Source organism: Silurus aristotelis, assembly GCF_946808225.1.
Source record: "Silurus aristotelis genome assembly, chromosome: 11".
Taxonomy (NCBI): Eukaryota; Metazoa; Chordata; class Actinopteri; order Siluriformes; family Siluridae; genus Silurus; species Silurus aristotelis.
In genome coordinates, this window is record NC_139584.1 from 1,944,540 (window position 1) to 1,959,768 (window position 15,229).

General features: G+C 40.0%; 1 protein-coding gene across 2 annotated transcripts in view; it reads left to right on the forward strand.

Moving 5' to 3' along the window:
- Positions 1–8,274: 8,274 nt before the first annotated feature.
- Positions 8,275–15,229, forward strand: part of LOC310733569 (sodium- and chloride-dependent creatine transporter 1-like) — a 37,604-nt gene continuing 30,649 nt past the window's right edge. Inside the window, exons 1-3 of one of the 2 annotated variants that reach the window (XM_083554924.1) lie at positions 8,275–8,297; positions 9,576–9,675; positions 12,941–13,134. In XM_083554924.1, coding sequence (XP_083411050.1) covers positions 9,599–9,675; positions 12,941–13,134 — 271 coding nt within the window. In that variant the 5' untranslated portion in view covers positions 8,275–8,297; positions 9,576–9,598. Of the gene's footprint in view, positions 8,298–9,575; positions 9,676–12,940; positions 13,135–15,229 lie in introns of those variants that run through there. The other variant, XM_083554923.1, reaches the window with a different exon arrangement.

The window sequence follows — 15,229 nt, forward strand, 5'->3', positions numbered from 1 at the left end:
GAGGTGTGCATCATGTCTGGGGTTAGACTCTGAGGTGTGCATCATGTCTGGGGTTAGACTCTGAGGTGTGCATCATGTCTGGGGTTAGACTCTGAGGTGTGCATCATGTCTGGGGTTAGACTCTGAGGTGTGCATCATGTCTGGGGTTAGACTCTGAGCTGAGCATCATGTCTGGGGTTAGACTCTGAGCTGAGCATCATGTCTGGGGTTAGACTCTGAGGTGTGCATCATGTCTGGGGTTAGACTCTGAGGTGTGCATCATGTCTGGGGTTAGACTCTGAGGTGTGCATCATGTCTGGGGTTAGACTCTGAGGTGTGCATCATGTCTGGGGTTAGACTCTGAGGTGTGCATCATGTCTGGGGTTAGACTCTGAGCTGAGCATCATGTCTGGGGTTAGACTCTGAGCTGAGCATCATGTCTGGGGTTAGACTCTGAGCTGAGCATCATGTCTGGGGTTAGACTCTGAGCTGAGCATCATGTCTGGGGTTAGACTCTGAGGTGTGAATCATGTCTGGGGTTAGACTCTGAGGTGTGCATCATGTCTGGGGTTAGACTCTGAGCTGAGCATCATGTCTGGGTTTAGGCTCTGAGCTGAGCATCATGTCTGGGTTTAGGCTCTGAGCTGAGCATCATGTCTGGGTTTAGGCTCTGAGCTGAGGAAATCCTCAGGATTGAGTGAAGGTGTTCATCAGTGAGACTCCTGAGTGGTGTTTTGTTCATCTTCATTAAAGAAAACAGTTACTCACACAGATATGTGCTGGTGAACACAGAGAGGATTTGAGCAGCTTGGGCACGGAGTTGGTGCAGTGTGTCGGGGAGGAAACATGGAAACTGTGCAGCACACACAGAGTCGTACTTTGACTTGATCGTATCTCTACACTGGAGTTCAATCAGCTCCATTTGGAGGTTGTTTCATGTGCTTTCCACGTCAACCACAAACGGATTACTGAGCAGTTCAAATCTGCATTTCTTGGCTTCAAAGTCGGTAAATCTCCAAGTAAATTCAGCGCTGAGTACGCAGAGTTTATCAGCGGTCTCGACTGACGCGCCTACGAACTAACAAAGCATTCTGTGATTTGTAGTATTAGCGGTGTATGCGCTATATACAGGCGGGCAGCTCTAATACACATTTGATATGATCTCCCGGGCTAAATATAATTACACCCGCGGGCCTGAGTTTGACACCCCTGATCCAAGCTGAACGTTGCACTTAGTTTCTCAGCAATGCATGTTGTGTCCACGTTCATTAAAAGATTGGAAATGAACGACACACATGGCTCAGGCTGATCAAGGTCACAAAACCTGTTTTTAAACTCTTGCTCAAGTCTGTTTGTGACTTGAGAGTATTTTTCTGCAACTTTGTCAAAAGTCTCAGATGCAGAATCATTGTGTTTTAGTGCCATCTGCACAGTTTGAAAGTGCAGCACCTTTTTATTCTATGCACAGAGAAAATGTTCATCTGGGCTTTAAATGCATTTAAAGCACTTATCATGTCAGCAACTCATGTCGAACCTTTGCCCTGCAGCTCACAGTTCAAATGGTTCAGATTCCCAGTAATGTCCGTTAAAAATGCAAGGTCAAGAGTCCACTCAGTGTCCTCCGGCTGCGAGGTGTCTTCGCCTTTGGATTGCATGAACTCTTTGATCTCACTCAAAAGTGACAAAAAACAAAGCAAAATCCATCCCCTGCTAAGCGATCAGATTTCTGTGTGTAGTAGCAGGTCACCATATTCAGCTGACAGCTCCTCCTCCAGCCTCATCTCTCTGGAGATGATGCTGTTTACGATTGTCACGATGGGAGTCATGGCATGCCCAAAACCGATTACCTTGCTGGTGAATGATGCAGTGGTAATGCATGAAGTTTGGGAACTCTGGGGCACCTTTACAGTGAGCCATGAATCCTGTATGTCGGCTGATCATAGCAGGAGAAGCGTCGGTAGTCACTGATACCAGCTTTTCCAACGGCACATCTTTCTCCCTGTGAAAACTCCTTCACCGTGTTATAGATGTCAATTCCCCTCGTAGTTGTCTTTAACCATGTTAGTGACCCCTGGTCTACAGAGTGCTTAAGTCATGCTCCAGTAATAAAACCCAGACCTGAGAGCAAGCAAATAAATGTGTCTAAGCATGAAATATGGAACAAACAAACTTCAGAGACTTGAATAGCAAAATCTCTCATCACAATCTGAATCTGAATTGAGTGGTGGAAAAGGCTGGTGCTCCCTGAGGAGGCTGATTCTTATCCACCATTTAATGTGAATCAAACATGTGACTGTACATCTCTTAATACTCCACTATCACATCGCAATTATAGAAACCAGGGGCGTGGCCATCATTTCAAAAGTGGGGGGGATGAAATGTCTAGTGTTACCTGTTTGTTTTTTTCAGTTAACCCTTGTGTAATTGACAGGTTTTATTTTGATTCATATTTTTTTGCTTTATATGCTTTATGATTATATATGATTATAAAACAGAAAGAACAAAAGAAATACAACAGCTTGCCACTGGGACAGGACCCTTAAAAGGACATCTTTGTACCTTATTTACCCCAAAAATGTATAGTTGTACATTAAGGTACACATTGGTACTCTAAGGTAGTAATGTGTACCTTTTTGAGTATAAAGTACAAAGATGTGCTTAAAATGGTACTAAGAGTATATTGTTTACATATTTTAAATTGTATTGTGTGTATGTACAGTACACGACACACAGTAATGGAGACTTGCACATTCAAATAATACGTCATTTTGTTCTATTCTACAGTCCATGTTTCAGGAATAAAACAAGTCATTCAAAACAAACTATTGAAAGAAATTATGTATTGAACTCAACTGACAAACATGTCAAGACCCGATATCAATTATACAATGAGATGAAATACACATTTAGTGTCACTTCTTTTAAGCTTCCTGTTCTGGTTTGTTTAAAAGTAGTAGCTTTTTACGCAGCATTAAAGCGAACATATATCTCAATATATAAAGCTACTTAAAACTGCCAAGTGTTTCTGCGACGTTCCTTCCCATCTAACAGCTGAACAATCATTTCCCTATTTATATTGTCAATTTTGTGACTGTGGATGTGACACACAGCAGGGTACCATATGCAACTTACACTGCTTGACTTTTTTATAAAAAAGGAGTGAAGCGGTTTTTGCCGCTTTGAGCTCATCGCAACCGAATGTTGGATCGTGCACGGGACCGCGGATGCAACTCGAGCTACAGTACCAGGGCGCGTGACAAGTGAGTGACTGATTGCCATGGATACGTAAACGTCATGTATAGACTGTCTTGTCTCTTTCAATTTTGAATCACTCTGCATTAATATACATTGCTTTATTAAAACCTCAACATGTCGTGAACACACACTTTCCACTAAAAAAGTGAGGGGGACGAATTTACTTTTTATAAAAAGTGAGGGGGACATGTCCCCCGCGTCCCCCGTGTAATCTACGCCCCTGGGGGGACATGTCCCCCGCGTCCCTCGTGTAACCCTCGGGACATGTAAGCCCCTGGGGTTACATGTCCCCCGCGTCCCCCGTGTAATCTACACCCCTGAAAGGATGGAACGGTGGTACAGGACGTAATGGAACAGGATGTGCTGGACACCTGACCAAAAGATTGGTAAATGCATATTTTGAACATTCCATTCCACATTTAATTTCAATTTGACCTTCAACTTCTTGGAAGATGTCCGACTAGATTTTGGAGTGAGCGTGTAGAGATACATTTTGTTACAATGGTGTAAAGTCAGTTCATTGTTCAGTACGGTTAATGTTTTATACTGTAGCAGATGGTATTCCAGAACTGTATGTGTATTTCCAGTAAGTTATGTGACATTCCTGGGTAAGTTTAAGGGAAAGTAACATTTAACAGTATTTCGAATATAGAATAAACTGTACATAATTTTATAAACTAACACATTTACTCTAAAAGTTGTTTTTTGTTATAATAGTAAGCCAACAATAAAACCCCTAATTCATTTTCACTGAAGTATAAAACAACCCCCGTCCCACCAAACCACCCCCCATGTGTTTCCATGGTGACTCCTAAAACTGACATTGAAAAAATAACAAAAAATTGAAACATTCAGAATATGATATTGTACTCGGCGTGCACGCGCATTAACCGTTAACTGGGTTAAACAGTTGGAGATTGTTTAAGCAAAAGCATCACTCGTGTTTCTCAACCGACAGAACCAGAGCACGCACGTTTTTAAGTTCATCAGCTGATAGTTTGGGATTTATGTGAGGGTAAGTAAAGTTTGTTTTCTAAAATACAGTCCAATGAGATCTTCCTCTCCAACCCATGTGAACTTGTGCACAGTGGGATTGTCAGGCTGGACCACGTCTGGGTCTCCCAGTTCAAGTAAATGGGAAAATTTCAAGCTACAAAGACGTCCTACACAATTTTGTGTATAGATTTTTGCTAACACTTTGTGGGGGAAAGGCGCGTAGAAGTGATAAGTCCTAATATTTTTGTTCGGATTGTACTTTTTTGAATAGCATATAACCTCGGAATAGTGTCTGAAATGAACCCTTTTAAAGATTTCACTTTATATATAAAAAAAATTAATAAAATGAGAAATATTCCTAATACTTCTGCGTCATGATCAGATCAACATCTCTCAACATTCACATTACAAAACCAGATTCACCTTCCTGAAATTCAGTTTATTGAGACGGTTTATTTTTTTCTTGTGATTAAATGACAAAATGAAAACTATTACATATTGTTCATGCGCTCTCTGAGACCAGGAACTACCTGCTGTCCGAAATTAAATGGACATTAAATGAGAGTTTTTAAAAATGACCAAACTCGTGGATTCAGGATTCCAACATAGCATTTAATTACTGTACATGTTAAGCATTTTTTTTTAAATAGAAAACCATTAAGGAACATGTAGATTAAGCAACCATTGTCTGTATTGTCTTGTATTGTCTTGTATAGTCTGTTCTTGTCTTGTCTTGTCTTGTCTGTTTTGTCTTGTATAGGTTTAATTTATGTCTGTACTTTTGAGAGTCACTAACAGCTGGAACCAAATTCCTTGTGTGTGTCAACACACTTGGCCAATAAACCTGATTCTGATTCTGATTCTGATTCTGAAAAAAGCTTAATGGCTTAATAAAACAAATGTTTGTAAAAAACATGTTCCATGCTTTTTAATTCATATATAAATGCATGAAATCAGTCCTGGAGCAATCCAGAAAAGTACTGGCTTAAAAGCCACATGTCTCATGAGTTTATATTTTTAATCTAATGAAAATATTATGAAAATATTTTGAGATTTCTTTTCTCCCTTCACTGGCTGAAGTCTATAGCGGACAGTACCGTCGTGTTTCCTGTAGATGGCAGTATAAACTCAGTAATCATTTGCTTTTTAAACCCACCTGCCCTGATTCTACCCCCTTAAAAGAGACACTAAAAAAAATCTGATATACTTCCTATACGATAAAAAAAAATTCATAATATACAAAAAAAAAAAGGTAAAAATATATTTACAAGAATAAAAAAGTAAAAATACTTTTGGTTTGAATAAGATATATTCATATGCTTCTGATGTGCAAAATTCATCTCTACATTAAAATGTGTTGCAGAACTTTCTCCCAGAGGATCGAGGAACAAAGCCCTCCTTTAAGATAACAGCAGAACATGTTAACATTAAATTGTACACAAGGACAATAGGAACGAAATAAACGAATGTAAACTGTGTGTATAAAAACACGTTTAATCACGTTGATTTAATAAAATGTAGTATTTTGCACATGCATTATTACTTGTGCAACCTATACGGTAAAGGGATATATATTTTTTTGGCCAGAATATACTTTAAACATGTGTTTAATATATGTTGTATGATGTTATGCTCAATAAAAAAATATTTCTGAAATTTAAAATATATACTTGTAAATATATTTACACATTTTTTTTTGTATATTCTGAATTTTTTTTTATCGTATGGAAGTATAACTGTTTTTAGTGTCTCTTTTAAGGGGGTACAATAAAGGCAGGTGGGATAAAAAAGCAAATGATTACTGTGTTTATACTGCCACCTACAGGATTTATGACGGTACTGTCCGCAGTAGACCAGCCAGGGGAGGGAGAAAAGGACCAGACAAATTCTCAGATAAATGTTTGTATTAATCTCATTTTTCATGATATTTTTATTACATTTAAAATATAAACTCATGAGACATGTGGCTTTCAAGACAGTACTTTTCTGGAATGAAATAAAAAGCATGGAACATGTTTAATAAATATATATATGTTTATATCAGTATATAAATCCCAAAGTGTCTTCCTCCAAAGATACCTAAATTGTTTATGTAGCACATTGTTACAAGAACTGTTAACATTTAAACGTGAGTCATTTTCATCTGAGATTCCCCCCAAAAAGGGGACGCACCTGGTAACAGAATGAAGACAGTAGACTTAAGTAGACTTCAGCCAGGGGGGTCGGAATTAAGCACCACACCTGCACTAAGAGTGCACTGACTTGGCTGGGTTTACGAAAACAAAGGAATAATCACTCATATTACATCGTTATTGTTATTGTTAGTTAGTGCTTTACGGCATGTTGTTCCCTTGTCTGTCTAAATAAACCGGGATTTGTTATTGTTTACATCCTTGAAATGCTTTATAATATATTATATTTGCAATATAGGTTGTGTTTATTTGGAAATGTATTTTTTTCTATAAATATGTGAGCATAGGTTTTATAAATGTCTACTACTTCTGCATCCAGGGATGTCCACTGAAAAATTCTACATAATACAACTCTTTTTTTTTTAAGTTCCAATAATTCAAAATTAAAGAGCAAATTTAGCTGTACTTAATTGTATTTATTGTGCTTAATTGATCGGGCTGGCAAAATTAATCACATGCAGTACACAAGTTCCGCCACTAGATGGAAGCAGCGTTTACCGTTAATCTCTTTATACAGCTAAGAGTCAGTAAATAATAGTTAGCTGTAAAAAATCTATAAGTTTTAATCAATCAAACAAACTATTTAGAATCTAAAACTGAAAATAGATGTGGAAAACTGTACTGTAATTGACAGATGATATTTCTCCTCATGGTCTGAAACGTCGAGTTGAGCAATTACTGTCTAAAAGTCTTAAAGTCGTCCACCGCTGCCCAGTGTCCCTGACCTTTAGCACAAAAAAAGCCTGACAGGTCTTCAGCGCTTCATGATTCAGATCCAGATTGTCATTAAAAATGTTCAGTATCGTATTTATAACATCACTAAATTCAAAACTTTGATTTTGTCCTTGTTTTCTTGACCTCTGTTCTTTTTACCGAGTCAGACGCACGCCACGCTGATGAGGAACTAACAGACGTCATCTGTTTTTATTGATGAAGTGAAAACGAAAATCATAGTCTGAGTAGCAAACAAAAATTAAAGGAGAGACCATGGGTTCCTCTCGATCGAGTCACCCCAGAGACACCAGTTTTCTGTGGGTTCTGATTACTCAGGGTTCTGATTATTTAGGGTTTTGATTATTTAGGTTTTGTTATTTTGGGATCCAGAAAAAGATACGGATGATCCTTGATGCCACCTTCTGCTCTAAGGTGTGTCCTCAGATCAGGGGTGGATATTTAAAATTATGTATGGGGGGGGTTTGGGGCATGAGAAATATGAGGGGTGCATCCTCACGTGGTTCTTGTTGATTGAAGGAATGATGTACATGATTTGTTTGAAGTATTGTATTTAACTACATTTTAAATCATATCAATTACTGAGTAAAAAAATATAAATAAATTGGGGAGGGTCGTGCCCCAGAAACTATTGCTCTGATTGGTTGACAGAGCTTGTAGATTTATACATAAGCTGCTCGTTTGCTAAAAGTTGTTTGTCGTTTGGAGAAACGTTCAGCTGAAACACTTTGCAGTGCCTCTTGTAAAACTCTCCAAAGATGTTCTTCACTACTGTTGTTCATCCCAGAGCAGTTCAATAGGATTAAGGTCCGGTGACTGGGCAGTTACACTATAAAAACAAACCAAAAATGTGTCTTTCTTACATAAACAAGATGAAAATCACAATTGTTGACCAATTGCTGTGGTATAAGTGGAACAGGAACTATATGTAGATGTTCTGTTAATGTGGAAATAATCAGTTACGCATTCTTGATGTTTTTGTGGTTATGTTTACGTGACCAGATGTTTTTAATGGTTACTTTTTCTTAAATCATTTCGATTTAAAGATTTTATAAAATTCAATAACTCTGATATTATGATGGGTTTTTTTAGTTCTTGGTATTGTGTTTTTTTTTTACAGCAGTAAACACTTATTTACAGAAAGGTCAGTATAAATCTATCCATCCATCCATCTATCTATCTATCTATCTATCTATCTATCTATCTATCTATCTATCTATCTATCTATCTATCTATCTATCTATCTATTTTTCTATCTATCTATCTATCTGTCTGTCTGTCTGTCTGTCTGTCTGTCTGTCTGTCTGTATGTCTGTCTACAGTAAAGGAAAAAAAAACAGTTTATTTGAGGCTTTTTCTTGTTGCGTGTTATTTTCATGACTTTATTTTTTTGGTTTAAAAGTGAAATACATGTGAAATCTTGTGAAAATCTGTTATGAGTATCTGCATATAACAGTAGGATAGGTTAAGCTTAGCGGATGCCTTTTGTAAGGTTCGTTATGCAATGTAATCAAACTTGTAAATTCCAAATCATATTTATCTGAATACATACTGTACATTCACACTTGTACATAACTATATCATGTCATCTGAGTATATTATCTTCTGATATCTATGTATAATGTTTTTACAGTATATTGTATATTATTATATATTATTACCTACTGCACCTTCTGTACATTAATCACCATCATCCCTGTATATAAGAACCTCATACACTATTTATTTACTCTTATTTATTGTAAATAAGCCACTTATGCACTTCTGGTTAGATGCTAACTTAATTTCATTGTCTTTGTAAATGTAATCCAATCTAATCTAATCTAATCTAATATCCATTCTAAACATGAAAAAAGTGCAATAACCTGCAATAACCTTCCTCAATGAACTGACCGCATGGGAAAACACTGCAATTACTTCCTAATGAACCGGGGTCACATGACACTTTTTCACACCACTCTATACTCAAGTGCCACAAGATGGTGCAAACGAATGTGTGCCATGACATGGTTTTATTCATTTTCACAGCACCGAGGTGGAGAAGATGTTGAGGAGATGTTGGATCATCATTTATAGTCTAAAATGTGTCATTTCTTTCCCCCCAAAAAATAAATTAATTATTTTTTTAATTACCTGAGTTAAAACTTATAAGCAACATTTCTGTCTACTCAACTACACGTGTTATGTACATTTTACTTCACTATATATTAACAATGAACATTACGAATTAAATTAGTATATGATACGACATTGCCTTCAACCAACCAGCTTTTGTTGAAGTTGAATAATAAAACTCTGAAACTGAGAGGTGCATCAAATCACAGTCAGCTCTGGATTTTTATGTGTCTATCGAATGCTTATTTTACACTCAGCTTTTATTTACTTTTTTACACTGAATAACTTATGGTGTTGTGTGTGTTGGAGACATACAGAGATCGAGAGAGATGGAGAGAAGGAGAGAGGTAAAGAGGCGAACCAGAGGGCTTGAGAGATTGAATGTGTTCAAGTCTTGTACAAGGAGGTAAGATTTCAGTCTCCTGCTAAACATTTTCCATCAGTCCTCCCCTTCACTGTACATCCCTCCCATAGGTCAATTCCAGCATGCCTACAGTTTATAGCTGCACATATGGATTTGATCTCTGCTGGTTGTTCTCTCGGGCCTGGACAGTTGGAGGACGTTATGTACGAGTAAAATATAGACTAAAGTACATGTATATTTACTTAATAATCCGTGGAGCGTTAAATGTCTGATCTCCTCCATGCCACAGTCTGATCTCCTCCATGCCACAGTCTGATCACCTCCATGCCACAGTCTGATCTCCTCCATGCCACAGTCTGATCACCTCCATGCCACAGACTGATCATCTCCATGACACAGTCTGATCTCCTCCATGCCACAGTCTGATCTCCTCCATGCCACAGACTGATCTCCTCCATGCCACAGTCTGATCACCTCCATGCCACAGACTGATCACCTCCATGCCACAGTCTGATGACCTCCATGCCACAGTCTGATCTCCTCCATGCCACAGACTGATCACCTCCATGCCACAGTCTGATGACCTCCATGCCACAGTCTGATCTCCTCCATGCCACAGACTGATCACCTCCATGCCACAGTCTGATGACCTCCATGCCACAGTCTGATCACCTCCATGCCACAGACTGATCACCTCCATGCCACAGTCTGATGACCTCCATGCCACAGTCTGATCTCCTCCATGCCACAGACTGATCACCTCCATGCCACAGTCTGATCACCTCCATGCCACAGTCTGATCACCTCCATGCCACAGACTGATCACCTCCATGCCACTGTCTGATCTCCTCCATGCCACAGTCTGATCACCTCCATGCCACAGACTGATCACCTCCATGCCACTGTCTGATCTCCTCCATGCCACAGTCTGATCACCTCCATGCCACAGACTGATCACCTCCATGCCACAGTCTGATGACCTCCATGCCACAGTCTGATCTCCTCCATGCCACAGACTGATCACCTCCATGCCACAGTCTGACCTCCATGCCACAGTCTGATCTCCTCCATGCCACAGACTGATCACCTCCATGCCACAGTCTGATCACCTCCATGCCACAGTCTGATCACCTCCATGCCACAGACTGATCACCTCCATGCCACTGTCTGATCTCCTCCATGCCACAGTCTGATCACCTCCATGCCACAGACTGATCACCTCCATGCCACTGTCTGATCACCTCCATGCCACAGACTGATCACCTCCATGCCACTGTCTGATCTCCTCCATGCCACAGACTGATCACCTCCATGCCACAGTCTGATGACCTCCATGCCACAGTCTGATCTCCTCCATGCCACAGACTGATCACCTCCATGCCACAGTCTGATCACCTCCATGCCACAGTCTGATCACCTCCATGCCACAGACTGATCACCTCCATGCCACTGTCTGATCTCCTCCATGCCACAGTCTGATCACCTCCATGCCACAGACTGATCACCTCCATGCCACTGTCTGATCTCCTCCATGCCACAGTCTGATCACCTCCATGCCACAGACTGATCACCTCCATGCCACAGTCTGATGACCTCCATGCCACAGTCTGATCTCCTCCATGCCACAGACTGATCACCTCCATGCCACAGTCTGACCTCCATGCCACAGTCTGATCTCCTCCATGCCACAGACTGATCACCTCCATGCCACAGTCTGATCACCTCCATGCCACAGACTGATCACCTCCATGCCACTGTCTGATCTCCTCCATGCCACAGTCTGATCACCTCCATGCCACAGACTGATCACCTCCATGCCACTGTCTGATCACCTCCATGCCACAGACTGATCACCTCCATGCCACTGTCTGATCTCCTCCATGCCACAGACTGATCACCTCCATGCCACAGTCTGATCTCCTCCATGCCACAGACTGATCACCTCCATGCCACAGTCTGATCTCCTCCATGACACAGTCTGATCTCCTCCATGCCACAGTCTGATCTCCTCCATGCCACGCCCAATTGGAGCAGTAATTAAAGTAAAAGGAGCCCCGAAAACAGATACAGTAAATTAACACTCTTTCCAGAAGGCCAACAATTCACTCAAAATGTTTTTTTTATTGGTCTTATGAAATATTTTTTGAGATTTGGTGGGTTTTTGTTAAATTTGATCCAAAATATATATAAAAAAAAAAAGACTTGAAATATATCAGTCTGTGTGATGAATCTACAGTATATAATACACGAGTTTCACTTTTTGTATTAAATTACTAAAAAAAATAAACTTTTTACTGATATTCTCATAAGCACAGCTTGTGCTGTTTTTCTATTAATATGTAGGATTTCACACTTTGTAGTGACGGAATGATTTTTTTTAGTTCCTATAACAGAAATGAAAACAGGAAACTCCATTTGTATTGTAAATACAGAGATATTGTGTAATACCTGTTATTGGTGGTTTTTTTAGTCATCAACAATGTCGAGGGCAAACAGCTGTGTTTATACCACTTCCTGCTTCACCATCTCCACACCATCCAACCTTCTCTTTTTCTTTATTTTCCTCATGCATCAGCTGCTCAGAATAGTGCTGGTTGAAAACACATCAATATTATGGTCAGGCGTCCACAAACTTTTGGCGATATAATTTACCTCTGAGAGCAAAATGTCCAAAATAACAGCCTGAACATTTGAATGAAAGAATATAGAAAGGCACTTTATTGACAAACTCATAATCATTGTTATTTTACAAATAAATAAATTGCCAATTAAAATTTTTTATTTATTATTATACGTTAGAATGTATTTTTTTATTCATTTATTATTACGTTTTCTTTTGTGGACCGTCTGTGAGTTTGGTTTGTTCCTGAGTCTCCTTCTATATCTGTTAAATATCATACGCTCTTAATGGGTCAAGGTATTTTAATATATATATATATATATAAAATCAATTTTATTCCAGATTCCGGTTCCACCAGTTTAGGCCCGAACCAATGAGCTGCGTTTGCTCAACATGTACACTTGTACACAACATGTAAACTCACATCACGGATCACCCGATTGGACCTTTGCAGAAGCACAACACTTGTACTTAATTATAGAATATTATATATATATTGGGACAAACATCTCCTTCCCCAAGAAGGCTATCAGTGAGCCTTTTTTTTTTTTTTTAAAGAAATATGAATATATGTTTGAAATAACAAGACCTGATCTCCAGAAATAAGCCTTTATTATAAGGGATATTTTTAAAGAAAGGCAGAGGACCAGATCCTGTTAATCCTTTAACATTTTTTTTTTTATGCAGACAAGAAGAAGAACAGGAGGACGGGAACCAAAACCAGGCTGCCAACAGCACTATTGTAGATGCCAGCGGTGAGAGACAGCCTGAGAGAGAGACATGGACCCGGCAGATGGACTTCATCATGTCTTGCGTGGGCTTCGCCGTCGGACTGGGGAACGTGTGGAGGTTCCCTTACCTCTGCTACAAGAATGGTGGAGGTGAGTTTTTATATATATAAATATATACACATACATATCCTTTTACTGAGACCCCCAGCAGTGATCTACATCATCTTCCATCAGCTTTATTCATGAGACAGTTCAGGGCGTGTGAAACACTTCTCCAGTGCTCCTGTACATTTCCAGTTTTAGCTGAAGACTTGAGTCAGGTGTGGTAGAGCAGAGGAAGCGGAGATCCTTCAGCTCCCCTTCTATGTCAGTTTCCAGCTGTCACTTAATATGCTGTGGATAACAGGTGTAGAGCTAAGAGTCGTGCCCAAACTGCAGGGAGAATTTAGTGTCCCAATACTTTTGGTCTTATAGCGGTTGCACCGCTGCTCGTCACCGTGGCGTCGTCTTGGTATTTATCAATCAGAACGGCGTGTAAAGTTGTAGCATGTACATACTGTAAACGCTAATTATGAGTCTTCAGGCTTATTTACATTTACATTGTGATACCGGATTTACCTGTAAGATACATATCACAGGTACTTCAGTGTCAATGGAAGTTGATTTTATACAAACGTTCACACACACGTCTGTGTGTACACAACTGTGCACAATGAATTCAATCTGCGATAGGGAAACTTTGCATTGCAAACTGTGCATGCAGGTTTCTCAGAAGCTCAAGTCCTCCAGCGTTTCCAGATCAGTCATTTCATTTATTCGATTGGGGCCCTTTTTTTTCACGTGTAAAATCTAAGACGCTGATCTTTTGTCGAGTGGGATTTATACAGTAAATGAACCCGAGGCGTCTGCGTATAAACGTTGTGTAATTTGAGGAATGTGACTCGGGCCGTGTGATGAGTTCGAGGCGTTAATCAGTAATCAAACAGAGAGAAAAAAGACGTGTAATCACATTAAGGCTGCTGATGTGTTTAAAGAGTTAACGACTAATCAATAAAAGCCATCGAGGCGTCTTTATGAAATGGCAAATTTGCTTGTAAGCGTGTTGTTTTTTATCATGTTATAGTGGAAGCTTGATAAACGGTGTAAACATCGGCCTGTTGGGGGTGTCTCTGAAATGTCTCTTTGCAAATACTTGCTTTACCCCCGACGGGGAGCGCTAAGGTTATCGCCGTGTGTTGGCTCAAACTGTGCTGCCGCCGTTTTTTTTTTTCCACAGAAAATTACTGTACATAGTGGACAGGCTTTTGGAAACGTCCTGCAGTCCCAAATCAAGTCTCCCAGGAAGCGTTTTAAAGTTTAAATAACACAGTTCTCACACAACCCTCACATTTGGCCTGTTAGGTTCACTTTGACTGTAGCGTACCTGCCTGGACACGCGTCACGCCCGCTTTTCCCTGTCAAAGTGGAATACCGATTGGAATTTATTCCAGAGGTCCAACACTAATTACACGGATCAGCTTTCTGATTCCTGTAACCTCCGAAGCGCATTATACGCTATAATGCCAAAAGTTTGCGGACACCTGGTTGTAAGTACGTTTCTTTATAGCGTCGCATTCCACATTTAGTCCCAATTTTCCTCTTATAATTCCGTTCACTTTTCTGGGAAGATGTTCCACTAGATTCTGCAGCGTGGCCACAAAGGTGTTAGTAAAGTCAGGTACTGATGTTGGACCTGGGGTGCAGTCAGTGTGAAGAATTCATCTCCAAGGTGTTCAGTAGGGTTCAGATCAGAGCTCGTCCTAATATTGTGACATACTAATAAGTAGCAACTTCTCTTATCCTTCATTCATTCGTTCACTCGTTCACTGTCCTCTTCACTGAATCCACAGCCAATCCCTGGGATTCACTCCCCTGATAGAACATCAGTCCACGTAATAATATTTACACTCATTATTCTCCTGAGAGCAGAGCGGTTTTCCAGTCTCGCCGTTGGCTCATTTCAGTGTCCTCACGTGACTTTGTGTTTAATTGAATTCTTTTGCTCCTCAGAGATGCGCCGTTGCCACTTGTAGCCATTAGCGGTTCTCTGTAGCTCTTTAGTGAACTCAACTGTACAAACTGGGGGATATTAAAGGGTTTAATAACCTCTAATTCACCTTAATGGATCCACTTTAGCGAAAAAACTGCGCGGCGTAATACCGGCACGTCTTTCTCGTAGCACGTCACAGTCAGACGCGTGGACCTA